This window comes from Neltuma alba, unplaced genomic scaffold (genome assembly GCF_004799145.2).
Source record: "Neltuma alba isolate B1F8T4 unplaced genomic scaffold, ASM479914v2 tig00011650_pilon, whole genome shotgun sequence".
In the NCBI taxonomy this organism is placed as follows: domain Eukaryota; kingdom Viridiplantae; phylum Streptophyta; class Magnoliopsida; order Fabales; family Fabaceae; genus Neltuma; species Neltuma alba.
This window is the reverse complement of record NW_021636298.1, coordinates 44,333-71,730: the sequence shown is the minus strand read 5'-3', so window position 1 is coordinate 71,730 and position 27,398 is coordinate 44,333. Positions and strand designations below refer to the sequence as shown.

The window sequence follows — 27,398 nt, the reverse complement described above, 5'->3', positions numbered from 1 at the left end:
AACCGTTGGATGTGTGCAGATCACCTCCCAAAGCGGTTGGTAAGTTATCTCCACCCCCAGCGCACACCAGTGAAGGTGGGGACTGAAGTATTGCAGATAACGGAAGGTGCAACGGTGGAGGCGGCGCAGAGGGGTAGAGAGACCATATCTAATAACAAGAGCAATCCAAATAACAAGTCCGAAGATATTACCTGTGATGCTAAATATAAGAACTAATAGACTAATTTGAATAGATTAAAAAAATAGGTTTAACTCGTTATTTATAATAAGTAAATTTTGTTTTTCTTAAAATATCTTTACTAATCAAGTTTATTAACTAGAACTATAATTATTATGAAGTATTTTTAATAGCCCTGTCTTTTTTTTTTTATTATTGTACAAACCGACTCATCGGGTGCTTAATGTCATGTTCCCCTAATCAAAATGACAAAGAATCACGGAGCACACTGAAGGAATTCTGTAATTAACATCTATATTATGTGACCAACTACATGAAAAAAAACACATTCGAAGTTGATCATTGAGAAGTAATGTAATTTTCAGGGGACTAGTCAGTCGAAAATGAAGATCAGCACCATCGTGCCGAACCTTGCAGGAGCATTCACAATTTCACCTCTCGAGCATCGATAGAAAATCTTTCAACACAGCGCATGTGATGATAGAAACTGGGAAGACAAAAAAAATTCACATCATCGTGTTTGATCAAGATTGGGATCCCAGCATCACTTCTTCCTCAAGGAATCAATTACTAAAAGTAACTGAACTGTAGCAGCAAGTGCCAAAAAAATACTTAGAACCACTCTCATGCCAGTGATTAACCAGGCATAAAATGTGAACGTTATCTTCCAAAATAATTGAAAAAAAAAAAAAAATCTCAACAGGATGTAGAAAATGCATCACTTCGGCTGCAAAATTAGACAGAGATTCACAATATTGTTTCAAAACAGAGGCGATAACACAATTTAGTTTGTCCTCGGGGTGGCCCATTCAACTCTAAGGATGAGATTGTCGTACCCATATCCATTAAGCTTGTTAATAGCTCTCTGTGCATCTTCCCTGTTTACAAAGTTGACAAAGCCAAATCCCCTGCTCATGCCCGTCTTTTGATCGATAGCAACATAGACTCTGCTTACAGCACCAAAAGGACGGAACAGCTCAAGTAAATCGGGCTCTCTTGTGTCTTCTGAGAGATTGGTGACACGTACAGAATTCTCATCATTCCTACGGCGCATTTCTGACCCAGTTCTTTCCGCACCTGCTCTCAGGCCAGGCGGAACATATGCTCCCTTGGCTGGACCAGAAGCAGCAGTTGCAGCTTCAGAAGCTGCAGGCTTATCAACATATCCCTCAACTGGTGGAGCGAGATCTTTGTATGGACACCTTGAAGTCCAGTGGTCACCCTTCTTCCCACAAGTCCTACAGACCATGAGAACAGCACCTTTCTGGAATTGTGCCAACGGGTCTCCAGCAACCTTTGGTTCTTCAGGTTTGCTACCTGTTGACAATGGCATAGTTATGGATACAGCAGAATAACTGCTCTACAAAAGCAGGTCCATAATGAGTAAAAATAAAGACAGCGAAAGAAATTTAGACACCGGAACATACATAAACAAAATAAAAAAAAAAAAAAAAGGAACACCATCATAGCTTGACAGTCTTACTAATAAAAAGAATTACAAAGTCAAAGTAATAATAAATTAGCAATCCTCACTAGCAAAGCCATATGAATGCACTCCAGAAGCATAACTTCAAGGGCTTCGCATTTGAATTTATTTGCCTACAGATTCCCTAGATACCCAGGTTCTCACACTAACAGTGAAACAATTCAAACACAGAGTGAGTGGTCTCCACGGAAATCCCACGAAGCAGGCTAACAATAACAGCTAAACCGTATGGTATACAAATAAATGAGTTTTGTCGTAATGCCTTCCCCTTAAATAAGGACGCGATCACACACTTAAAATAAAGCACAGATTTTACCTTTGACCACCTAATCCAATGTGCAAACTTAAGACTAAAATTGTTGCGAAATAACAATGTGGAAATTAGCAATTGTTATCCTCTTGATCTTTAACTTTTTAACTAAGGGGAGGAAGCTGATTAAGAGAAAGCAGCTCATAAATAACTTCATAAATACCAATGTTTAACAAACTAAAGCACAACGAGGTAGAAACAAACCGGGGGCCCTAGGTCGTTCGAGGAGGATCTCTTCGGTGGATACCATGGTGAGCCTGCTACCAACATCCTCGTGAACAGCATCGCCAAACTTAGCCCAGGATCGCCTCTCGACAGCTCGCTTACTGAGGCGAGCATTAGCAAGCTTTCGAGTCCGGGTGGTGGTCGTAATCTTGACCTTATTGCCATCTTCATTGAATCTGTACTCAATGACCTTCTTTATCCCGTTATCGTCAGGACCTATGACCTGTCGCGGCGGCAGCAGAAAGTCAAGATCCTCCCCATCGTCCTCATCAAGCTCACCCCATCGCAGCTTCGCCGGTTGAGAAGGGTTGTGGACCACTGGAACGGCCCCTGCCGTTTTGGATAACGCCATTCTTCCTTCCCTGACTTTCTCTGCGAGTGGAGGGAGGTCTAGCGTATCGCTGTTGCAATAACGCAATTCGCGAGCAGTCTAGGGCTTCAGTCTGAGAATTGTCTTCTCGTTTTGCCCCCACGTTGAAGCAATACATATAATTTTTTTTGTTTTTAGTGATGCGGGCGCAACGACATAGTTGGGCTCCTCAAAATTCTGGGCCTTTCGTGCTTTCAAATCCTTTTCATAGTTATGGGCTCAAGGAGGCCCAAATTATTAAATATTCTAATTAATGAAGTATTTGGGTGAAAACTAAACCATGATTTTAGAAGTAATTTTACGGTATGCAAAGTAAATATGTAATAAAATTATCTCAATTTGTATGAAATATTTTCTAAAAATGCTTATAGGAGTTACCAAACACTCCCTGAATTACAATCCCATTGAATTCTTTCTGATGAACAAATGTGTGGTAAAAAAGCTTGGAATAACAATTTGAATACATGACGCTATGGCTGACTGAATATGCATGCTTATTAAGCTTTAACCTAATAGCTTTGAATCAATTTACGTTGAATCTATTGAAGGAAAACTCAAAAACAGGAATACCATGAGGAAATATAATCTAGGGTGAAATAATTTTGCCCCTGGCGAAAAGCCATAGTTCAACTTCTGGTCAAACATATTGTACAACCGAGTGTATTTACATGTCGGTCTCTTCTCCCAGTAGAAATACAATGAGAAACAATTATCTCTACAATGAACCTTTTTCCAGCAGACATGTCTCTGCAAAGCAGTTATGATACCTATATGGTTCATTATCTTGAAGCGGCCACCAGCACAAACCTCGACCACTATATGTTGCTCTTGACAGCACTCAGAAATATGCCCATCATTTACCAAGATGCAGCTCTCATGGGCATCAGGGAAGCTACTGCTCTAGATAACAAATTGTAGCTCAAAGTGCTCAACAACTTGCTTTTTCCAAAGGAAGCTCATTTATAGAAAGAATTAGATCAACTTCCTTTCATCGATGATTGCTCAGGGCATATTAAAAACTCGATGCCGCGTAGGAATAAACATCTAATCACCTTTTTTACCCCACATACATGTTGTGAATCGATTAGATGTATGTCGCCAGAATTGTCTTATTCCATCCAAGCTCAAAATCATCCCAAAATTAATCATACGTTCTAATAGCAACCTGTAGTATCTCGTTCTTTTTGCTAATTATTGATACTGATCTTGTCTCTCTACCAGAGACTGAATGAATTCATGACATCTGGCCAACAAGATTCAAGAATTAAATTTAACAAATTTAGTTCTTCGTAGGTGCTAATATAATAGAAAATTTGACAAAAAAATTACTTCTTTAATAAGAACATTATTTATCAACATAAATCACTTCATTTCTACAGAAGAACATATCAAATTGGAAATATCATCGAACTTACACTGATGGATAGCTAAGGGGGCCATCCCCATCCATCATCACTGCGTCAAAAGAATCCAAATATTTTATCTGCGGGTTTAAAGATTTGGAAAGAGCATATTAAGTTTTCATCAACAATCATCATAGCACCGGCATTATCAAATTCGCCACAATAATTGGGTGCAGAGAATATGGTGACAAGCTGTCTGTCAGCAAAAAATTCATATCCATCCTCAACAACCTAGACAAAGAAGAAAAGTAACAGATTAGTAAGCTATTAGGGTCACAGAATGGGGACTAAATGAAATCAAACCAACCTGATGAGCACGGCAGATGAGATCCATGTCATTCTTCATTAAGAATTCAGACACCTTGTCTGCACCAAAGGTGTGGGAGACTCCGCGTTCATTCATTGCCCAGCCTTTTATAGTTTTTCCAGGGTCCGCCCAAAGCAAATCACAGAGCAATCCAGATTCTGGAATCTCAGTAGGCCGAGGTAGGCTTTGACTTTGATCTAAACTTGCCAGCTCAGGAGATATACCCCCATGCATGCAGAAAATTTTCTCATCTATGACCGCAGCAACAGGAAGACAGTTAAAGCAATCAATGAAAGTTTTCCATAGTTTCACATTAAAACGGCGCTTACATTCATCATAGAATCCGTATATACGACTGATTGTAGCACACTCATGATTGCCTCTTAGAATAAAAAAGTTATCTGGGAATTTAATCTTGTAGGCAGACAATAGACAAATTGTTTCCAAACTCTGCTTCCCACGATCCACATAATCTCCTAGGAATAAATAATTAGAATCCGGAGGAAAGCCCCCATGCTCAAATATCCTCAATAGGTCAGAATATTGTCCCTGGATGTCACCTACAGTTTAAATTAGCCATAAAGTTACAAGAGATTATTATGATCAGCATAAAAAACTCCAAGAGTCATCGAAAATAAAACGCTACAATCTAAATTCTCATATACAAAACTTGTCACAAGCATTCCATGGCAAAAAAGCTGAAACTTCCACTAGCATGTAAGATTCAAATTTAATAGTATGAGAAAATGAAAAATACAGGAGAATGACTAAAAATCAAGAAGGTAATCGTATCCCCCTCCCTTCAATGTATTTCACAGATATAAAAATAACTTTTTTCTACTCCGTAAATAAATTTAAATGTACGGTCTTGCCTCAGTAATATCTGGAAGCACATATTTGCCTCTATCGCTCGAAATCAACATGCACATCTCAGGATACAAAATTCTGAATTATATGTTTATTCTATTCAAGATAAAATCACTTATCCGCACACTGACTAGTTTAAACCAACACGAATGTTTGTGGGTGCAGAGTCCATGACCCAGCATGATATAAGCTTCAAAATCTGATTTATTTCTGCTTCCTCTTTCACTTTTCATTCGATTCGCAAACTCAAAGGTTCTATACCTAAACAAAACACATAATTAATCCCCATTTTTGTTATTGAGGCCTCAAACTTTTCTGCTATCCCATTAACACAGATATATTGAAATTCTCCAAATACGAACATCATTTGGATTTGATCAAGCATGGTACTGTATGTCGAGGTCACCAGAACGTGGGCACGGACCCTTTCAAACGAGTGCATAAATATTTCTATCAGAAGCTCGTTAAAACCAAAGCATGTACCATTGAAACGTACCACATATTTTGATAGGTGCCTGGAGCTGAAGAAGAATGGGCTGTCGAAGGAGGACGTCTCTGGAAACATTGCAAAGCTGGCGAATCTCAGCCTCCGCTAGCTGGACTGGTTTGCCAGGCTTGGCGTGTCGTAACTCCAATAGTCGATTGATAATGTCATCCAAAATGGCAGGGTCCCTGGTGCCCTGCCCTTGTTGTGCCATTCAGATTCAGAATGATTCAAAAATCTTATACAAAATCCAAAGACATGAGAATAAGAGAACAATCTCCTTATTCTTTTGGATTATAACAATATATTATTCAATGTTTCGTTCGTTTGAGGGGAGGCACTCCTTTTGAATTGGCGTTGTGATTTACGAGGCGATTGTGATTGTGTATAATAGCTCTTTAATCCCTTAACTCGGTTGTCGAATTTTGAGAGCACGTAGATAAATGATTAAACAAAGAAGAAATGTTGAAGGGGTAAAGTAATGACATAGAGAGAAGACAAGGACCCGCGACCTTGCATTTCTGCCGCCTCAATGTGACGAAGACGCCTCAAGTACGAATTCTACGACCTGCCATTCTGTAAATCCGCACCAAATCCTATTTCAGAGCTTTTCATAAATTTTGGGCACTCAACAGGGATTTAGGTGGTCACTCAACAGAGATTTAGGCAGTCACGTTTTTCTCCTTAACCTTCTTGGAACCACGTTCATATTCTCAGGGTTGCACCCTCCGACTCCGCATGTTGGTTTGAATTTTAACCAATAGGGCCCTGCAAGCCATTGGGTGAAGTTGAATCTTTTCGAGCCACATCCTTACTTTCCCAATCCGCACTTGTAGAACATTGATTGGCAAGCATACACTAAGCAGCAAGTCCTTGACTTTCCTCTATTAAGCTTATTGTGCAGGTTTTTACCCTTCTTCTTTTATTTTTTAGGGGAAAATAAGTTGAACATTTTCTCCTCTTTTTCTCTTGCTTCTCTTTCCATATATGGAAGTTTCAATGTAACTTCTTATAAAGGGTCAGTCGTCTATGATATTGGAACTCGGAAGACCTTGCTTTCTTGGCTTTTTTACTAATGTATTATAAACAGTAAAAAAATATCACCAAAATCCTACAAAGTGGAACTTATTTACTAGAATATTATACTTAAAATTGTTCACGTGAAGAAGGAGTTTAAGATTGTGAGAAAGTCATTCACATGAAGATAAATTTTATCTTTGCTCTTTGTTACGTCATCCTATTAACTTTGACACATACATTTCTTTTAAACAAAAAAGTAAACTTCATCACGCATAGAAACGATTTTGCCTTTCTTTCTCCTCTCTCGTGCAACAGAAATCAAATCGAATACTTGAAAAATTGGTGAACGTGGAATACCTTAAAAAAAAAAAAATACAGTGATGGCTATTTGGAGTAGAGAGACTGATTGATAGAGTTAATGTAAAAAATATGTGGTAGAACAAAATAAACAAATCAAATATACATTCTGTTGATCCTTAATATAAAATCTATTTATCTAATTTAAATAGATTAAATAAACTAAATAAGTTACTTAATCTTAAATATGAGAGATAAAGATAGACAAAGATCTTACACTTATAATCAAAATTCGTTCCAATACTCAGTTACACATTTAGGATGGGAGGAGCATATTGTATGAAAAAATGTAAAAGTATTTTTTTCCCCTTAAGTGTAAGGGCTTTATCTATCTTAATTCTCATATTTATCTTTTTTTCTAAATATAAGGTATTTATCTATCTTATCTCTCATATTTATAATTTTTTTCTAAATATAAGACCTTTATATATCTTATCTCTCTTGTTTATAATTTTTTTCAAACTAAAATACTTTTACATTTTTTGATATAATATACTCCTCCCGTCCTAAATGTGGGACTTAGTCTGAGGGTGAATTTTAGTCATAAGTGTTACACCTTTATTTACATTACTCCTCATATTTATTATTTTTTCTAAACTAATTTGTTTAATTTATAAATTGACATATAATCTAACGTTATATAAAAGTATTTTAGAGAGAGATCATATTATATATGTTATAATCTAGTAATTTATTTAGTTTCTTTAATCTATTTAAATTAAATAAATAGATATGACATTAAGGATCAGTGGGGCGTATATTTGATTTGCCTATGTTGCTCTACCACATATTTTCTACATTAACTCTATCAATAATTTTTTCTCCCCCAAATAGCCATCACCGCATTTTTTTAAACAACTCCACACTCATCAATTTTTCAAGTATTCAATTTGATTCGAGAGGGGAGAGGAAGGCAAAATCGTTCCATCCATGATGAAGTTTACATTCTTATTCACAAGAAATGTATGAGTCAAAGTTGATAGGATAATGTGATAAAGAGTAAAAAAAAAATTTATCTTCATTTAAATGACTTTCTCACAACCTTAAAGTCGTTTTTTATGTGAACAATTTTAAGTATATTATTCTAGTAAATAATTTTCATGGCGTAGGATTTTAGTGATATTTTTTACTCTTTACAGTACATTAGTAAAAAAAAAAAAAAAAAAACCCTGCCTTCTCCTCTTTTTTTATTTTTCAGGGGAAATTTAACTGCTCAACCCCCTCTGGCCTTTTGCGATCTTTTAAAAGGGGAAAAGAGTGAATTGCAACGCCATGGTCATTCAGGAAGCCTTGGCAGTAAAATTTTATGAGCATAAGTCTGTGGTCTTTAGAGGTAAGGCGTTTATAAATTTGAGGCTTCCGCATAACCTGTCCAAAAATGTGCTTCCGGGGACTATGATAGTTACAGCCACATTTTTCGCTTCGCTGTCATCCGTTTTCCATCTTTCAAACCTTGTATCCTTTCATACATGGTATAAAACTATAAGATCATAATTTGTCAATCAATGTTTACCTGAAGTTTATACAAGGTATAAAATTATAAGGCATAATTTTTTTTCGTCCTCCTTATCAAAAAGAATAAATATTTTTACTCTTACCAACAAAATAGAAAATTATCTCAAGAAAATATTCCAATCATAAATAGTTAGATTTACAATTTATCTTTAATGCGCTCTCCAAACCTAAATACAATAGTTAAATAAAAGGTCTGCTTCAGTTTTAAACATAATATGTCAATACATTTTATTTTTTAAATTTGTAAATAGTTTTTAATTTATTTTTATTGATTATATATATCAAGAAGTTTACGTCGAAAATAATTTTTAACTTTCATGTGACTAATTCTAATGAAATTAACCCGGAAGTCATCTAACCACCGGAGGGAGTGTAAAAAATATGTGCGCGTAAAGGCGCCATTATTTTCGCAGTCGTATTTGGGGTGGAAGCCCGTACCGTCTCTCATTTCATTACCATTTTGGCCGCCGCTGTCGGTGTGAGAAGGGAAGAATCGAGCAAAAATGAAGAAGGAAGACACTGTGAAGCTCATCAGCGCTGAGGGATTCGAATTTGTGGTCGATAAAGAAGCAGCTATGGTTTCACAGACAATACATAACATGCTCACCTCTCCGGGTCTGTTAATTCTTCGCTACCTCATTTACGGATTTATTGTTTTGTTTTTCTCAAGGATAATTAGGGTTTCAATTTTCTGTATAAATTTTCAAAATAGTAGAGGTCTGATGGAGGGATTTCCTTAACAGGTAGTTTTGCCGAGAGGCAGCACGGTGAGGTGACTTTCCCTGAGATCAGCACCACCATTCTCGAGAAGATTTGTCAGTATTTCTATTGGCATCTGCAATTCGCTAGGTGCTCATCGACTGCGCTTCTGTTACGTTGCTTCTGCAGGCTAATTATTTTTGTCGGTGCTCTGGCAAGAATTTATCTTTGATGTGTTATCTTTTTTTAACATTACCGTGTTAATCACTGCGTAATCTATTTGCTTTTCGCTATCAACATAGACTATTATGCCTTCTTGGTTTCTGTATTAATTAATTTTAAATAGGAAAGAAGTAGGGATCGGGGAAAGGAGAGGGATAGGGATCCTACCTTCAGATCATGATAGCCTCAATTTTAAACCACAACCCACCCTCAAACGCTGTTAGTTACTTAGTCAACAAGCTTTGTGAGCAGTTCTGTTCTCTCTCTTTTTTATTTTTCCTCTCCTTTATAGTCTGGTTTATAAATTCTCGGAATTTGCTTTTGGGGGACACATGTTGTTGGGTATAATTTCACGTTATATAATGTCTCATGCGAATATTGTTTGTCGAGGGTGTTGTCAAAACCTTCCCCTTGAAACGTACTAGGGAGGTTGGACATGGGAACCGACTAACGCTTCAGTTGTGGTAGTCCTACCCTTGTATTGTCTCGAGCCGTTACCCTGCAAAAGTTGAATATTCTATCAAGTTGAACCTTTTATTTTTTATTTTTTTCCTTAAAATTCAGTAGCTGTTCTTTAGTTTTTGATTGGGATTTTAGACATGTTTTAGTTTTTCTTTTATACCTGGAAGATAATGGTTTGTGTTCTGGATTCTGACCTGGGTTAACAAGGATAAAGTGATAGAGCTTTACGGGATTCAGTGCTTCATTGAGGATACATGGTTTGACATGATGCAGTCATGCCCCTATGTCCTTCTTGTGTCATTTTAGCTCCGAGTCTATTACTGGGCGTCCTGTGATATGTATGATCTTTAGTCTTGTTCCTTCCCATATTATAAATGTTGACGTTTGTTCACATCCTTTTATTATTATCATCTTGGTATACCATATGGTTTCATCATTCATGTGCTTTTAAAGGTTTCTTCGCTGGTCTTACCATCTTTGAGATACCTTCTCCTCCTCCTCCATATATACCAGATTTGCTTGTTTTTAATAGTATGTTCTTCGGACAGTGGAAGCTTCGTACTTTTTACTTTTTACTTTTTAATGATAAATCTCTCTTAGTGAAAACAGAAAAAAAGGGAGAAAATGATTATGTCTAGATATTAACTCTTAATGCAAAGCAATGGGTGGAGAATGCTCTTAAAGGCCCTTTTATTTAATGTTTTATTTGTTTTGGATTTAGATTCAAGCTTTTATAGGTTTAACTTGTGAGAAGACTAATGGCTGCAAGTCATGTTAGGTTGCTCATTAGAGTAAAAATGTGGAATTACCGTTGATAAACAAAGGCAAAATTGCTGATTGGCCCACATTTGTTTCCTTTTTGACTACTGTTGTACAAGAATGGAGAAAAAGGAACTTGCTTCAGCTCTACTATGTTGATTATTGGTGTTACTCTGATATAATCAATTCCTGCTCCAAGTGACAGAGGAACCCCGCATTGTATATTTCGTGTTATGTAATGGAAACTATGTTTATTCATTTTTCAAAGGACCTAGTGTGAGTCTTATGCGTTGTAAAGAAGTTAAATAAATGAACCGTATTGGTTATGGACCATAAATAATGCAGTTTTTATATGGGAGAATTGGAGTAAGGTCTCAAAGAAGGAAAATAACTACTGAAAAGTACCAATAACAAGTGAGTAGTTGAAACTGGTTGTTATTTGTTGCTCTGGAACTTTTTATTATAAACTGCTTACTTGTTATGGGATTTTTTTGCGAATGTGTTCCTATTATTGGACCTTATAGCAGTTCTTCCTTTTTATATTATATATACATACTACAAAACCTCCATCAGAAACTTATAATTTTTATGTCATTCTTGTTTGTTTGTTGTAGTGGGAAGGAGACTGAGTTTCCTATTGAACCCGAATTGACTCTGGAGTTAATGATGGCTGCCAATTACCTGCATACTTGATCGTTTTGACTTCCCAGATGGTAAAAGTTCTCTTCCGGATTATGAGTCGTATTTCCTTGGAAGAATTACAAGTTCACTCTTGATGCTATTTGTTTGCGTGATAACTTGCTATTTTTGGTATTTGTTTGCGCAGACGGAACTGTTCTCAGTAGTCATACATCATTGTTGCAGTTGGAGACTGTATGTTTGCAGCAACTTAGTACATAAGTAGTCTTTGTAATGTACCTCAGCTACCCCGTAACCATGAATGAATTGACTGCTGTCGGATGACGATATTTGTGTAGACAACTGATTCAAAGGTGCTAGACTCTCTATCGCTCCCCTACCCACTTTTCTCTCCAAAAGGAAAGTTAATTTAGAGCGAAAACTGTGTTTAGCTTAAAGAATGACGACAACTTTTTGACGAACTCTGCCATACTTATGGAGAGCACACTCGCGCGGACTTATCCTCTGTATTAATGGGATTCCTGTTTTATTTTAACTTTTTTGTTAAGAGGACAGGGTTTTCGTTCGTCGACTAATCTTCTCTGGATTTATCTACAGCCAGATTGAAGTATTTTCGGGTTTCGCCAACGTGACAACGTTTGGCACAAGTTATTTTGAATCCAATGCACAAGTTATTTTATTTTAAATCATAAAACAAACGATTGAAGTACCTTCGGGTTTTGCCAACATGAGAGAATGTATGGCGCCTAAATTATCAGCCCATATTCAATATCGTGATCGGATGTGCCTGTGCCCAATGCTTTGAGTATGAAACCGAATCAAACTTCGGTCTTCTGTTTGTGCTTGAAATCGCTCCCAAACAGGAGGCGGTCAAGGTAACCACTAACCAGCAGCTGTTGGTTTCGAGAGGTGAAAATGTTGGTAATCGCATGCTTAGGGTGAGAGGAATGTGAAAATATAAGTTGGAGACTGAATACTTACGGAGAGGAATGTGGAGAGCTCGTGAAGATTTGAAGATCATGGCCTCTTTTGGCCTGGCGGGGAATTTTGGAGGTGGTTCCGAGGAAAAGGCATGGCGATTTGATGAAAAAGGATATCGCAGAAGGTTGATTATTGGTTGATTCAGCTTTCTTCTATTAATGTAATCTATCTATCTATCTATTACATAATAATAGATTCTTAGTATCTTGAAGTTTTCTTACAAATTTCAGTATCGAATATTTGAAAATTAATATTAATAATAAGAATAATAAGTAACAAAACTTGCAATAAAAGCTTATGTATACATATTGTTCGTGCATACTGTTCTTATACTGATCGAGGCAGTTGGCATTTTATTTATATTAAAATCCGGTTCTGGAAGAACCAGAGATGCTTTACATATTGATAAGAAAGGAACCCACAGGAAATGAATCATCATGAAGCCATGAAAACCCCTAGCTATTCTTGTTTAATGAAAAGAAACGATCTTTTGGGGCGATTCCCAACTTCTCTCTCATCCCTGAGATTCCCAATATGGAAGCAGCGAGAGCGAGTTACGACTCACGAGATCTCACTGCATCCCTACGAGTCGATTACTAATTACTATTGGTTAATCACTGGTGTGATCGGTTAATTAAGCAGGTATCCAACAGGAAAGAGCATGAATAATACGGCCTTTCCATCCCAGCAAAGCCCATTTGCCGTTTTCCTCCACCACAAAATCTTTATGGTATTCCGTCTTCACAAATTCTGCTGCTTTCTTGAGCTGTTCAGCATCCAAGCAGATCTGCTTGAATCCAGCTCTCCGGTTCCTAACCTGCCACTGCTTGTATGTCTCTGGCCTTTCAACCCTCTCTGCCTCCTCACATGCTATCACATTCATCGCATCCCTCCCCAACACCCTCTCAACCATCATCCTCTGCGGATCTTCACGTCCCACGTTGGCCTCAAGAATATCGTACAATGTCGAGAAGTGAAACAGTGCCTCCTTGAACCGAGTTAGGAAAAATGGCGCATTATAAGTGCCATTGGCAATTCCATGCATGAAGATGCTTGGTTTAATCTTTCTGACGATCTTCAAAACAGCATCTCTCGGACAGTCCACTCCCACAGTCTCATCGGGCAGGTTCTTCATTCTGTACATGCAGTTCACAACCGTTACTTCAGTTGGGTCTATCTTGAGATCCTTGAGTTGTATGTCTTCCCATTTCTGCGCAACGCATTTGTACTCAAATGGCACATTGAACCTTCTGCTATATTTAGCCAAACGCCTGCCTGTCTCCTCAAGCCTCTCAGCGGGGCGAAATCCCGGTTGAGGAAAATCGATTCCTGTTATCCGAATCTTGACGGGTCCTCCTGATCTGGTTGAAAGACGATGCAAAAGGCAAGGCCACTGGAAACCGTAATTAATCCCAAAATCAATGATATGAAGGCTTCGTCCGTCCTCCACTTGCTTCAGGATCATTCCGTTGGTCATGAAATTGGTGACTCTCTGGAAAGGGGATGCTGTGATGTATAGCTTGCAAGCTCTTAACATATCAGCAGCAGTAGCCACATCGGAATGGAGTGGCACATACGATGGCTTCCAGGCAGCCAAACGCGCCTCCAGTCCGTTGGCAAAGTAATGAGACAAACGCTCAATCCCATCCCCAAAAGGAGAAGAGTGCTGCCTTATCTGCTTCAGAAGCTCATTTGCATTCCTTTGGTCGTAGTTTCCCACTGCCTGTGCACATTGAGTCAGTAGAGTCCATAAATCTACTGCAACCCCTTTATTTGCCCCTTTCTTGGAACGATTTGCCTTGGGAGATCCTTCCGAGTCCATACTCCCCTTTTGAGCCATGCCCTCCCCTGTTTCACGCAGGTAAAGGAGTAGCTCATCAAACACCGCTGATTGCTCCGAATCCTCCGAGTGCGCCGCCGGAATCTTACTTCCTCTTCCCTCTTCCTCGTTTGTAATATCATCTATCTCATGGCTCCTCTTTTCCCTCCATCCGCTGGGTGCTGAAATGTGCAACCCTCCTTCTGCGTGTTGAGTCGTCCCTGTTAAAGAATCAGGGGCCACCTCATCAGGACATAAATAACAAGACCAATCGGCCTCATTCGTATGATCGGTACTGGTGTAGCCGCCGCTGTTCCCTAAACTACTTGCCGCTGGGCTGTGATGAGGCGATGCGGAAGTAGCACTAAGGACATCGTAGAATGATTTTTCAGCAGCTTGGAGTGCTGCACAATGCTGCAACATGCAGGGCTTACTCTCCAGCTCGTCTTCTTCATCCATCAGGATGTCGCTTATGTATCTCAGAATATCATTGGAATATTTGTTAGGTTCCGCAAATTCTTCATTGGAACTGGTGCCGGAATGAATGGGAGATTCTGCGTTCGTCGGAAAAACGGAAGACGAGTGAACGAATTTATCACCAAAAATAAGCCCGTTGACTGAGGTACGATTTGGTAACGAGGAGGGAGGTGGATTCTCTCCGTCAAGGTAGCCACCAAAGTTTTCGAGAAGGGCGTCCCCGGAGATCATATTGCTGCCAAAACCGGAAGAGGGATCATAGAACTCTGAGTGGCTGCACTTGCCGAAACCAAGCTTAAATAAAATTCAGAATCTTGGACATCCAACTGATGCTTGTCGCATTCATTATAATAATCCTAACATAGTAGCAGTAGGTGCCATGTCACCGTCGGGCTAGAGTTCGGGGGTGGTACTGTTTACGGACGATCTGTGCGAGGAAGACGAAGAAGGGTCAAACTATGGAGATGGCAGGAAAATGGAGAACCTGGAAATGACTCCGCTAAATTCTTTATTAAATTCTGCCTCCAATGTGAATGATTGCACCCTCATCCACTCGCGTCCCGTGTGCTATAATAATAATCAATCATTGTCCAACATTTTCCTTTTCTGTTTATTTAATGAAGTCTGTCAAAAGGCCATATGGTCAAGGGTTTGACGCCAAACTGGATGGAATATTCAATTCGGCAGAAGCATCTTACAATGTCGCAACATTGAGTGAGAGTCAAGAAAATTCATTTTTCAAAATAAGACGGAGGGGATTAGCTCCTTATTGGATGTGACATTAGCCCAGATACATTCCCCTAATCCAGCTTTATGTCCACTAAGGTCTTGTTTTTATTCCCCTCTTCGATGTAAATGTTGATCCGATTAAAATAAACGAACGTTCCTGGATCTTGATTAACATATCTTTTCTCCATGTGCTAATTGTTGTCAATAAATTATTTCAACGCTAAAGAATGATTAAAACAACGGTGGTGCATTGCCGACGGCTGAGTGCTAGTTTTTCCTTTCGCGTAAAAAGCTTCTACAAGATAATGCTACAAGGGGTGAAAAGACTCTTCAAGAGGTGACGATATAAACAACATCGTGAAAGTTAAAGTCAGGAATAGTTTGTCAATTGCATGAGTATTTACATGAAAATTATCGAAAGGTTTAACACAGATTATTATATTTTTAACTTCAATCTAGCATGCATTTGTGTGCAATCAAAGGAACTTGTAGTTGTAGTTGAGCTGACCGAGAAAACAAATGCCGATTGATGCAACCTGGCGGCGAGAGATGAAGTTAACCCCGCCACCAAGAAAGAAACGAAAGAGATAAAGCGACAATGAATGTTATTATTAAGAATTATGAAGCCCGATTCAGACTTGGCCTCCTCCTGCACACATCAATATGCAATCACTTTGGATTTTTGTCTCTCTTTTCTTTTATAAAGAAATAAAATAAAATATTTTATTGGACAAGGCACACTGTACTGTTAACAGCAACCGAATCAAGTCTCATTGGTGAACACTTGATTTGTTTCCCGACCCAAAACACACCCTAACTAGTAACTACTACAAATGACCGGTCAAAGGTTTACCCATTACTCTGTATCTAATTTCCAAACAAAACAGAGTAATTAGCCCGAATCTCGTGTAGCCTTCAGGATTGACAACATCTGTGTGTAATATAAAAACTCTAACAAATCATATGTGGTTTACTTTTTATATCCCTCACTAATTATACTTTTTATTTTTTATTTTTTTGAACAGGACATGGCGGCTGTTGTTAAGGAGGTTTATGGTGAGGGTGACGACTTTATGTACCGAATGTGGCCCTCGTAAAAATTGATTTTTAAATATCACGCTTATTGAGAGACTACCTTTGCGATGAAGGTGATTGATCATAATGTTAGGACGGAAGTTTAAAGCCAATATGGAGAAAGAAAAAGGCGTGGGGCCATTTGGTTCATCGCAAATTGTCCACTCTGTTTAATTAAATATGCAGAGATTTGCGCACCATCGTTCATCCAGTAGAGTGATGAAATGTTCACACTCGATTGCTGAATAATGCAAGAAACAAGTACGCTCCACTCCATCATATCCATCAGATCAGATCGAGGCGGTTTTGGAGACAAGCCAGCACAAGAAACAATGAGCAAAGCATGACACTTTAAAAATCAGAATGAAATGTAGGACCCTAGATCGAGTCTGCTTTCTCATTTCTTGAGACTGCTATTATCTGAGTGGATTCTGATTCATAATGCAACAACTTATTCTCTGTTCTCCCCTGCACATCTTTTTGACAAATAAGATCGAAAGCGAAGGTCTTGTATTCATATGTCACTTCACTTCTCCTTTGGAGTAGAATATGGCAACAAAGATTCAGTCCCGTTAGATGCTTCCCATCAGTGTGTGGATTGTATCCGGGCTTTTATCAATAATCAATCACAGAGGTAAAAAGTAAAATTACTACTTTTTTGGTCCTCCATGAATTTTCTCCATTGCTACTGTCTAACAACTTGATAATTAATTTTAACAAAATGAGCATCCAAAAAGGAAAATAAATCGATCGAGTTGTTAACGAACATTTTGCGTTTAATTTCTTGGCAATCTGCGAGATAAAAGAATCGTGGATGACTGACGACTAAAAGCTGTAGGGCAAATTATTTCTACATTGATTGATGATTTTACGCAGACAAACTCTAGGGCTTCGCGTAGAAGAGAAATTTCTCACTTCGAGTACATCCCATTTTACGGAACCGCAGGAAAATTGCCGTGAGGTTCTTTTTTGCAATTTCAGGGCGTTATGTTTCATCTAACAAAGAAAAAAAGGCGTAACGTGGTAGAGCATCAGACCAAGTCTCAAAACACAGCCAAGTCTGGTAAGGACATGTAAAATTACAAGTTATCTTACAGTCAAAATTGGATACAGAGTACTTAAAAATGACAGACTTGGACGCTGCCAACTATTCAAAGGCTAATTTTAATGGCCCATATTCCTCCAAACATGTTAAACGGGCAACCCCTGCTCACAAGGGAGTTGCCCACCTTCTTTTTTATATCCATACATAGAGGATTTTTGCATTACATCCCAAAAATCTCACTTCTTCGACAACGACTCTTACAATCTTACCACCCAATGCATTAACGATCCCAACTTGTGTTGAAATTTCATCAAGACTCATGGTCAAGTGAGCTGGATATAAATAAAAAGATTTATCATGACCTGAAACCACGAGGAAAAAAAAGCTTGTTAACTAATGAAGTTCTCCATGCAGCGCGTTATGCTTGCAACATAAACTGCAGTAACCACCAAGTTTTATAGCATAAAACTTCAACAGAACTATGAATGTGGAGTGATAGGATATACCTGATAGTCTGTTACATGAGTTGTGACACAAGTTCAGACCAGGGCCACACCGCATTATGCTGGGACCCAACAAGTGGAAGCGTACAAAATGCGTCCCTTCCAGCCCTGAAGCATCCAGTTGTTGTCTTCATCGAACACAAAATCTTTGTGGTACCATGCCGCCATCTTTTCCCTGAACTTGGCCATGAGCTCCTTATTCAGTGGGAGCTGCTTGAAACCTGCCCTTACAACTCTTGCCTGCCATTGTTTGTATGTCTCAGGCCTCTCAACCCTTTCTAGTCCTTCACATGCCACCACGTTCATAGCCTCCCGACCATAAATTTCTTTCTCAAGCATCAACCTCCATGGGTTTTCACGGGGTATCAAAGTATCAAACATATCATATAACGCAGAGAAATGGAACAGTGCCTCCCTGAACCGTGTAACGAAGAAAGGGGCATTGTAGGATCCATTAAGAATGGTTTGAACAAAGAGATCCGGTTTCATTTTCCTTATTAGATTTAGAGTTGCATTCCTAGGACTGTTCACTTCAATGGTCTCATCCAGTAAATTCTTAAACCTCACCAAACAGTTCACAGCAAGTACCTCATTCCTTTCAATCTTAAGGTCTTCAATTTGGATGGTTTCCCAGTTTTGTGATGCCATAGCTTTGTACTCAAAGGGAACATTAAAACGACTGCAATAGTTAGCAAGACGACGACCGGTTTCCTCAATTCTCTCTGCTGGACGAAAGCCAGGTTGGGGAAATTCTATTCCTGTGATGCGTAGCTTGGGAGGTCCACCAGCTCTATTTGAAAGAAATTTGATAAGCATCGGCCACTGGAAACCATATAGGATACCAAAATCAACAATATGGAGGGTTTCTGCCTTTTCGACTGCTTTTAAAATCATCTTTATTGCAAAGAAATGTGCGAACTTCTTAAAAGGTGCGGCAGATATTGAAACTTGATAAGCTTTCAAGATCTCAGCAGCAGAGATTCTCTTGGAGCTCAGAGAAGTATAAAATAGCTGGGTTCCAGCACCATCACCTACCAAACGTGCCTCAAGGCCATTGGCAAAATAATGAGCCACCCTCTGAGATGCATCCCCCAAGTGTGAAGAATGTTGCCTGATCTGTTTTAGCAATTCATGAGCAGTCCTTCTATCGTTGGAAGACACGGCTTGTGCACATAACACCAAAAGTGTCCTCAAATCCACCGTTTCCTTCTTACTGCCTTGTTTCTTAGAGCGTGTCTTCCCTCCATCAGATGATTCCACAGCCTGCTCACTTGGCGGCATGTCTTTCGCTGATCCACCGTGCGAGCTTTCGTACTCAGCACAGAATGGAACATTCTCAACACTCAGCAACACTTTGTCGAACATCTCCGATAATTCACTCTCATCGACATACACTGCTGATTGCTTGTTGCTTCTCCCTTCTTCTTCATCAACACTACCGTCACGGTCATGATTCTTTCTACCCTTTAACCCATGCGAATTCTCCCTAGCATCTTTCTCTATTTTCAGCGCCGCCTTTTCTCCCAGCCCCTTTGACTGTACAGACACTGTGGTGCTCTCCAGACCAGTGACGAGTTGAGCTCCTCTGGGAAGAAATTTGCTAGCTTCCTCTAAACCTCTATTGAATTGCGAGACAGATTCTGCATCACTAAAGATATTTTGAGCCAAAAGCTGAGTAATAGAAGAATCCAAATTCAGGAGTCCGTCACTGATATTAAGTGAAGTATTTGGAGGTTGTGAGGGCCGCTGAGATATGGATTGCGATTTGAACTGGAAAGCATAATCCCCCAAAACAGCGTTCTCTGGCGAAGAGGGCCTTAATTCTAAGTCGTTGGTGCTTGTGCTGGTGCTGGTGCCGCCACCGCCGGCGCTAGAATCAGTACCAGTTCCAGAGGAATGAGCATCTGGGCTCTCAACAATGTCAAGGAGAGGGTGCTCATTAGGAGAGAGAGGTTGGTTGTATCGAAGGGCATCATAAAATGATTTCTCAGTGAGTTTTAGACTGAGTGGATCATAAAACATGCACGGCTTCTGTTCCAAGTTCTCCTCCATAAGAACTTGGCTCATGTACTTGATGGTTTCTGAAAAATCGTAATCTTCTAGAGAAGGATCCGGAGCCGAAGTCGCGGCTGAATACGGGACATCTGGCACACCTTCCACGGGACTCGCACTCCAGGATTGATTCGGCGGTGCTCCTTCAGAAATCAAGCTTGTGTGCGGAGCATAACTAAGTGGGTCCACATGAGGTTGATGAAAAATATCACGGTAGAAATTAAGAACGGTCTGGTGGTCTTCGTCAGGATTCCATTCATCTTCCAGATTTCTGTGTTGATTTGTATCAGAGAAGACGGTGCCATCAGCCAGTTGATGTCCGTTCAGGGAATTACGAATCGCAGGCAAATTTGGATCCATGAATACACTGCAGCAGCAAAGTCAGACTTGGAAGCGTAAAGTTGCAGCTACTGGCCACACAAGATCCCTCGCAGTCGCAGATCCTATCCCTCGCAGTCGCAGATCCTAAAGCCGATAAGCAACCGAAAACGGGGATTGGACGAAAGGCAAAAAGGGATGACGAAAGTAACAAATATAAACGCCGAGGATGATTAGAACGAAATATGGAACGAGCACAGAAGGGATGAATCGAGGGCGAATCCAACTAGCCAGAGCCACGGGATTGATGGGTAGAAATCTAAAGTTGGATGGAAGTCCGGAGAGAGAGTAAAAGTGATAGGGGAGGAGCAGGGAGATGAAGCTGGCAGTCTGTTGTTGTGAGGTTCAGCTCAGTTATCTAAGAAGTACAGAGAGGAACAGCTCCGCCTCATGAGGGTTGTTTTCATCTGGAGAGCAGAATTTTCAAAGAACATGGCTCTGTGGAGGGGGATAAATGCGATGTGGATGAAACTTCAAAGTCAGAGGTTTGACCGCGGGGACAGCTGAGCCTCAGCCTCTCCACTCCTATTGGTAATGGTAGGTATAATTTCAATCTCTCTTTTCTCTTCTCTTGTCGTTCGTTTCTTTTTCTGTCTTTCCGTCCTTTTTGGCCAGCGTCGTTCATTTCATCGTTAACGTATTGGAAATTTTTTTTAATACTCAAGTAGTATAACATAATGTTAAAAAAAAAAAAAAACAACCGTTAGGAATGAACAGCGCCGTCTCCCAGTATGGTTAAGAAGAACAGTGAGTACAGGATTGAGGCGGCTGGGCTGATCTGTTCATGTAAGGATATATTTGGATAGAAATCAAATAATGGTTTCAGAAGTGTTTTTACAGTTTATAAAATAAATATATGAAAAAATTTATCTCATTTTATAAAAAAATACTTCTAAAAAATATTTTTGAGGGTTACCAAACGCCCCATAATCGTCTAATTTTGTTTGTCTTCAGAGAATCAGAACCATTGGGAAGGGAAGTTTATAAATCCGTATCGCCCCTGCAAGGCTGCCACCCGTCTTACCGCTGAGGGAGGTTGATGTTTTACATACATTTTTCTTCCGTCATCGTTTTCTTTGGGATGGATTCCCCAGTCACCATTGCAAAAGCCATATGCCTATATAAAAATACATTTAATTTTTTTAGCTTTTTCTCTCATGATCCCTTCTCCAGTCTTGTATTAAAAAAAAAAAGAATAGTTGAGATGTAATAATGTCTTATAAAATATTATTAAAATATAAATAAAATAAAAAATTCAATCTAGACTGCTCACAGTATAAAAAAATTAATTTATCAAATATCGCATCTGAATTATTAATCTTTTAATTTAAGATTAGAAAAGAAATTTTAAAAATGAAAAGAAAAATGCAGTTCCTCTGGGGCAATGAATAGAAACCACCCCCCCCCCCCAAAAAAAGAGGCTGAAAGAGTATCAACTCGATAACATAATTAATCACTTTTGTTTAAGGGTCGACATGAAATTGCTTGGTCGCCAAGCCTTCTTACTTCTCTCCACCCGTCGTGGCAAAATAATTAAACTTGAACATTTTACGTTATTTCAATTGAATGGACGAGAACTATTTTTCCAATAATTTAAAAAAAAGTAAAAACAGATATTCCAGTATCTACTAGGAATATTATTTTCTAGCCAAATACAAAATATCCTTTCTTCTTCATGGTATGCTAAATATATATATATATATCTAACTCTATCAAATCTTATCCTCATTTTCGTTTGGGTTAATTAATCAGCAAGTCCTTATAGTTTCAACGAATTTTGAATTAGGTCCCTATAGTTTTTTTTCTTTTTATTAGGTCCTTATACTTTTACCTTTTTTTAATTAGGTCCTTGTATTTATTTTTCTTTTAATTAAGTCCTTATAATTTCACTAAATTTTTAATCAGGTCCATGTAGTTTTAATTTTTTATTTATTAATTAAATATAAGCTTAATTAAATAGATTAATACTGAAATATAAAATATTAATAATTAAATTAAATTAATAGTTATGTAATAAAAAAGTAATAGAATTAATTAATTCAGGAAAATTTTTTAGAACAATTAATTTTTTTTGCTGAAAAAATTAAAATCATTATAATACTTCAATATCTTTAGAATATTATTGTTTATAAACTAATATTAAATAATATATACTATTTTATGTTTATATAATAGTACTATTAGAATTTATAAAATAAAGAATAAAAAATTCAGGGATTTAATTAAAAATAAGATAAACTTATAAGGACCTGATAAAAAGAAAAATAAATACAAGAACCCAATTAAAAACATGTGAAAGTATAAGAATTTGATAAAAAGAAAAAAAAACTATAAAGACCTGATTCAAAATTAGTTGAAACTATAAAGAGCTGTGGATTAATTATCTCTTTTCATTTCTATTGGCACTCTTACTCATTTCCATTCGGAGCAAAATATTTCACAATCCAACGGGCGCAAACGGTCGCTTGGTTTCCCCATATATTCTCTTTAAGAGCAGAAACGAAGACCTGTTGGTCAAATCTTAGACATAGAATGCAATTTAAAACTTAAAAACACAACCTGGACGATTCCACGCAGACTGGTACGAAAATATACTCACCTGCCACCAAACAGTATTGAACATTCCAAGACGACGCGGTTCATAAAATATTTTACGGTGACATCAGCTGTGACTGAGCAAATGCCTTCATTCTACTCAACTCTTCTTTCAAAAGAAAAGTGCCTCTTCTAAAAGGCAAAACATTGGCACAGCATGCTGCCTCCAAAAATTGAAGACGTGGTGATCAATAAATCATGAAATAAATTTAATTTTAGGCGGACAAATCATCAAAGAGGAATTATATACTTCAGAAAATGAGATAAACTAGTAAATGTCAGTTTGTCACTATCAGTGTCTTGCGCGGAACGGTCTATACAATGACAAGCGAGGAAACACACATCAACGATGCACATAGAAAAACTGTACATTCAAGTAAGTTTTCAATACTCAGCTCATGGTTCAACAGAAACAAAGTTGTGAGGCAAGAGTATTCATATATATATATATATAAAATGAAGATTCAGAATAGTGTTAGGGAGGATCTTGAAAACCTAATATCACAAGATCGCGTTGGTTACGAGAAAGTCGATCAGACTACGCTGGCACCCTCTGCTAAAAAGCCGGGGGGGGGGGGGGAATCCTATGCTGGCGACCAGCAGGAGGAAGCACAAATAATTCGGCCCTTCCAACCTTGGAGCATCCAATTGCCGTCTTCATCAAGCATGAAGTCACTGTGGAACACTTCTCTCAACTTGCCTCTTAATTTACTGACGAAATAGCGATCCAAGGGCAGCGGCCTGAACCCTGCCTTCATGTTCCGGACCTGCCATTGCTTGTAAGTCTCAGGCCTCTCGGTCCTCTCAAAACCCTCACAAGCTATGATATTCGTTACCTCTTGTCCAAGAAACTCCTTTTCAAACATCAACCTCATTGGATCTTCACTATCAGCATTTGTGTCGAGCATATCAAACATTGAAGAGTAATGGAAAAGAGCCTCCCGGAAACGCGTCACAAAGAATGGTGCGTTATAGCACCCGTTGACGATAGTCTGCAAAAACATACTTGGGTTTGCCTTCCTAATTAACTTTAAAACGGTGTCTCTAGGACTGTTCACCACGACGGTCTCGTCAAGAAGATTCTTAAGTCGCTTCAGACAACTCACAACCACAAGTTCATCTTTCTTTATCTTCAGGTCTTCAAGCCTAATGGTTTCCCATTTCTGTGCAATAGCGTTATACTCAAACGGAACATTGTAGCGCTCACAATACCTCGCAAGGCGCCGGCCTGTCTCTTGGACTCTCTCTGCCGGCCTCAAACCGGGTCGTGGGAGATCAATACCTGTAATGCGCAGCTTGGGGGGTCCGCCAGTTCGTTTGGAGAGACGAAAGATAAAGGGAGGCCATTGGAAGCCATAACGAATGCCAAAATCTATAAGGTGAAGCGTTTCTGCCTCACTGGAGAGATGCAAAATTGTGTGGTTTGCAAAGATCACGGCAATCTTCCGGAATGGACAAGCTGTAATATACATTTGGTATGCTTTTATCATGTCTGCAGCAGAAGTTCTTTTGGAGGATAAAGCAGTGTAAATCTGAGAGCCAGTGCCAGCCAAGCGCGCTTCAAGGGCATTTGCAAAGCAGTGGGCCAACCTCTGAGATCCACTGCCCGTCGAGGAAGAATGCTGCCTAATCTGCCGCAATAAATTATAAGCAGTCCCACGATCATCAGACGATACTGCCTGTGCACATTGAATAAGCAATGCCCTTAGATCCACCACTTCGTTGTAGTTGTTATAACCCTGTCTTCTGACACGGCTCTTCCCATCACTAGTAGACTTGTTTGGCACTTCCTTTTTCTGCACGCTCGTCTTTGCTCCATGATTACAATTTTCATGGCAAATACACATGGGAGGTGGTTCTTTTCCCCAGCCTGTGCCAAGAAGCACCTTATCAAATAATTCCGATAGCTCACTCTCATCTGTGTAAATTGCAGGCTGCTTCCTGCTTCTCCTGTCCTCTAAATCTATCTCATATTCCCGTTCATGATTCTTCCTTCCTCTTGATCCGGCGGATACGTGCTCCATTTCATATCTCTCCGGCTTGACTAGAGCCTCTAGAGTCTTTCCGAAGGGGGGAGAAATGATGTTGGACCCTACGTCAATAATTAAATGATCGTCCTTGGGCAAAAACTTACTGGCTTCCTCCACACCTCTCTCAAATTGAAACAGAGACTCGTTCTTGCTAAGCAATGTAGAATCTGAGAAGCCAGTCCAGGTATTGTAATTCACGACGAACCCATTATATTTATGGCTAGTATGCCCGGAGGTGCTCATATTGTTGGTGGAAAGTTGTGCTGCCGATGTTGAAGGAGACTGGAAAACGAAATCTACAGGAAACGTGGCTTGCAGTAGAGAAGGTTTGTACTCTGTGAAGTCCAAGTTACTCCACTGGGATTCAGCAGAGTTAGTACCATTAACTGCATAACTTCCACTACTACTATGATCACTGATGTTCCCCGCGACACTTTCCTCGGAGGTCTCCACACGGTGATAGTCGGGAAGAGGATGTTGAACAGAGGAACTGGAAGAGTATTTCTTCCCAATAACCTCGTATAACGATTCCTCGGTCGCCTGAAGAGCCAAGGAGTCATGAAACATGCTGGGCTTGTCGCCCATGTCCTCTTCCATTAGCATTTGGCTTATGTACCCAAGCACAGGGCCAGAGAAGTCGGTCTCGTCTAAGGGAAAGTCTACATTCGCACTAACGGAAGCCAGAGAAGCAGGATTCCCGGCAAAGTTTGTATCCACAGATCCAAAGTTCATGGACGGGTCGGGCATCTGAATTCCATTGAAGGGATCAGTATACTGATCATAATTGAGCGTAACAGGTGTTTGTTTGGATTGGCATCCGCGGATGAAACTGGAGATGCAATCGGAATCCATGAAAAATATATGCTACCCGAATCCACCTACTCTGTACCAAGACTAAATGGAAAAGAATTCTGTCAATTAACAGTTCATGACCCGAGGAACACGAAAGTCCAAAACTAGCACAGGTACGGAGCCTGAAGTGGCAAAGAGTTATCTTCGGTAAACAAATTCGAAGGGGGAAATCAGGGGATGGGCATAAACCCTAGGAAGTGATGAATTTTCATGGACATATGGGAAAATAAAGGAAGTAAAGGAAATGGAAGGATATTAAAGTACCTGAAAGGAATGTGATTGACAGCAGAGGGAGGTAGACTCCAAAAAATGCAGGAGGAGGAGGAAGAGATAAATTTCTCGTCCTCTGGAATAAGACAGCAGCAGAGCATTGTTGGAACGAAGACGGGAGGTCACAATGTCATAGACCTATGTGGTTCACTTTCTAGGAAGTCGGGGTTTCAACGATGATGGGTCCCTTGAGAGAACATAAGGCCCTGAATTGCGCGTGAAAGCAGAGCAACTTCCCTTTCACACTGTCGCCCGGGGGGGGGGGGGTTGGAAGAGAATAACGTTAATGCAGATAGTTAGCTCAAGTGCCACGCAAGTGTGGCGGGCATTCCCACGGAGCACGTGCAACTTTGGTTTTCAGGGAAATAGTTAGAGCATCCATCCTCTGTTTGCTCCAAAAGATTCCGTCGAATTTCATCTCCAAACAGGAAGAAACAGGTCTCATTTTTAAGTTTTGTGGTATTTATTTAATTTTAAAGCAGCTCCGGAAACACAAGTCACTGGCTCCTCCTGGAATTCCATCCATCACGAGCCAAGTTGATTGGATACATTTTGAGAGTCATGAGGTTTGCTGCCGGATAATTCTGGGTGTTGACACCTGATATAAGTACATATGTGATTTCTGGAATCCTTGGGGAAAGCTGTAGTTTTCAGTGAGTCAAAGGAAGAGGATAATTTTCATCTGTTTCTCTAGAAGAAAGGTCTAGCTAAGGTCGTCTAGCTAATAGATATTGTTTTGCTTTTGTCTTTATTTCAAGTCAAAACCGCGTCCTCTGACCCTGGCTACCAGTGCCACCTTTTGTCTTTTTCCCCCCGGCCTTTAGTTCTTACTATTCATCTTCCCTCCGCTTTTGTTTTCTTTTTCTTACAAACAAAATTCAGCACTGACTAATCAGTTGCCGCGGGCCGTCCAAAACCAGTCATCAAATGATTGTCCTATGATGGTCATCTATCCTTCGTCTGCGCCTCCCTTCTCCCTTCTCCCTTCTGATTTTATGAATAATAATTCATTTAAATTCATTTCTACGAACTAATCTATTTTTATCTTTCTCCAAATTTCATCCCGACTGTATGTGTTCAGTTACATGAACGGTTTAAATGAATTAATGCCATCATGTGAAAAAATTACATTTAAATAATGTTAAGTTATTTATTTTTGCATGCATCGCAATGCATTATTCAACATATACGGTATTTATGATTGGATCCAAGGTGTCTTGAAGTCTAAGATAAATTTTGTGCAATGTCAAACAAAAATATAAAATAGAAAAGTTGAGAACATGTGGAACC

General features: G+C 39.2%; 6 protein-coding genes across 6 annotated transcripts; 1 reads left to right on the top strand and 5 right to left on the bottom strand.

Annotated features, from left to right (window-relative positions):
- Nucleotides 1–697: 697 nt before the first annotated feature.
- On the bottom strand, nt 698–2,646 carry LOC114716309 (eukaryotic translation initiation factor 3 subunit G). Its single transcript, XM_028901294.1, has 2 exons — nt 2,179–2,646; nt 698–1,495 (listed from the first exon to the last, which is right to left on the bottom strand). The coding sequence occupies exons 1-2, from the start codon at nt 2,549–2,551 to the stop codon at nt 963–965; spliced, it is 906 nt and encodes a 301-aa protein (XP_028757127.1). The 5' UTR covers nt 2,552–2,646; the 3' UTR covers nt 698–962.
- A 1,365-nt stretch (nt 2,647–4,011) lies between these two features.
- Nucleotides 4,012–5,875, bottom strand: LOC114716308 (serine/threonine-protein phosphatase PP1-like). The gene is made up of 3 exons (XM_028901293.1): nt 5,643–5,875; nt 4,280–4,839; nt 4,012–4,203 (listed from the first exon to the last, which is right to left on the bottom strand). The coding sequence occupies exons 1-3, from the start codon at nt 5,842–5,844 to the stop codon at nt 4,030–4,032; spliced, it is 936 nt and encodes a 311-aa protein (XP_028757126.1). The 5' UTR covers nt 5,845–5,875; the 3' UTR covers nt 4,012–4,029.
- A 3,063-nt stretch (nt 5,876–8,938) lies between these two features.
- On the top strand, nt 8,939–11,869 carry LOC114716296 (elongin-C). Its single transcript, XM_028901281.1, has 4 exons — nt 8,939–9,137; nt 9,266–9,371; nt 11,279–11,377; nt 11,491–11,869. The coding sequence occupies exons 1-3, from the start codon at nt 9,026–9,028 to the stop codon at nt 11,355–11,357; spliced, it is 297 nt and encodes a 98-aa protein (XP_028757114.1). The 5' UTR covers nt 8,939–9,025; the 3' UTR covers nt 11,358–11,377; nt 11,491–11,869.
- Nucleotides 11,870–12,617: 748 nt separating this feature from the next.
- On the bottom strand, nt 12,618–15,151 carry LOC114716295 (scarecrow-like protein 30). Its single transcript, XM_028901280.1, has one exon. It carries the CDS (start codon nt 14,809–14,811, stop codon nt 12,919–12,921), a length of 1,893 nt encoding a protein of 630 aa, XP_028757113.1. The 5' UTR covers nt 14,812–15,151; the 3' UTR covers nt 12,618–12,918.
- A 2,273-nt stretch (nt 15,152–17,424) lies between these two features.
- Nucleotides 17,425–20,956, bottom strand: LOC114716293 (scarecrow-like protein 14). Its single transcript, XM_028901278.1, has 2 exons — nt 17,935–20,956; nt 17,425–17,790 (listed from the first exon to the last, which is right to left on the bottom strand). The coding sequence occupies exon 1, from the start codon at nt 20,341–20,343 to the stop codon at nt 17,989–17,991; it is 2,355 nt and encodes a 784-aa protein (XP_028757111.1). The 5' UTR covers nt 20,344–20,956; the 3' UTR covers nt 17,425–17,790; nt 17,935–17,988.
- Nucleotides 20,957–23,391: 2,435 nt separating this feature from the next.
- LOC114716294 (scarecrow-like protein 33) lies at nt 23,392–26,771 on the bottom strand. Its single transcript, XM_028901279.1, has 2 exons — nt 26,103–26,771; nt 23,392–25,880 (listed from the first exon to the last, which is right to left on the bottom strand). Exon 2 carries the CDS (start codon nt 25,836–25,838, stop codon nt 23,541–23,543), a length of 2,298 nt encoding a protein of 765 aa, XP_028757112.1. The 5' UTR covers nt 25,839–25,880; nt 26,103–26,771; the 3' UTR covers nt 23,392–23,540.
- Nucleotides 26,772–27,398: the final 627 nt, after the last annotated feature.

Bases quoted from the DNA above. Each gene is read 5' to 3' on its own strand.
- LOC114716309 (XM_028901294.1), bottom strand. From the start codon at position 2,551: ATGGCGTTATCCAAAACGGCAGGGGCCGTTCCAGTGGTCCACAACCCT. The intron at 1,496-2,178 runs GTTTGTTTCTAC...CATTGTCAACAG, and splicing joins CGAACGACCTAGGGCCCCCG to GTAGCAAACCTGAAGAACCA.
- LOC114716308 (XM_028901293.1), bottom strand. From the start codon at position 5,844: ATGGCACAACAAGGGCAGGGCACCAGGGACCCTGCCATTTTGGATGAC. The intron at 4,840-5,642 runs GTACGTTTCAAT...TTTAAACTGTAG, and splicing joins GGCACCTATCAAAATATGTG to GTGACATCCAGGGACAATAT. The intron at 4,204-4,279 runs GTTGGTTTGATT...TTCTTTGTCTAG, and splicing joins TCATCTGCCGTGCTCATCAG to GTTGTTGAGGATGGATATGA.
- LOC114716296 (XM_028901281.1), top strand. From the start codon at position 9,026: ATGAAGAAGGAAGACACTGTGAAGCTCATCAGCGCTGAGGGATTCGAA. The intron at 9,138-9,265 runs GTCTGTTAATTC...TTTCCTTAACAG, and splicing joins TAACATGCTCACCTCTCCGG to GTAGTTTTGCCGAGAGGCAG. The intron at 9,372-11,278 runs GTGCTCATCGAC...TGTTTGTTGTAG, and splicing joins TGGCATCTGCAATTCGCTAG to TGGGAAGGAGACTGAGTTTC.
- LOC114716295 (XM_028901280.1), bottom strand. From the start codon at position 14,811: ATGATCTCCGGGGACGCCCTTCTCGAAAACTTTGGTGGCTACCTTGAC.
- LOC114716293 (XM_028901278.1), bottom strand. From the start codon at position 20,343: ATGGATCCAAATTTGCCTGCGATTCGTAATTCCCTGAACGGACATCAA.
- LOC114716294 (XM_028901279.1), bottom strand. From the start codon at position 25,838: ATGGATTCCGATTGCATCTCCAGTTTCATCCGCGGATGCCAATCCAAA.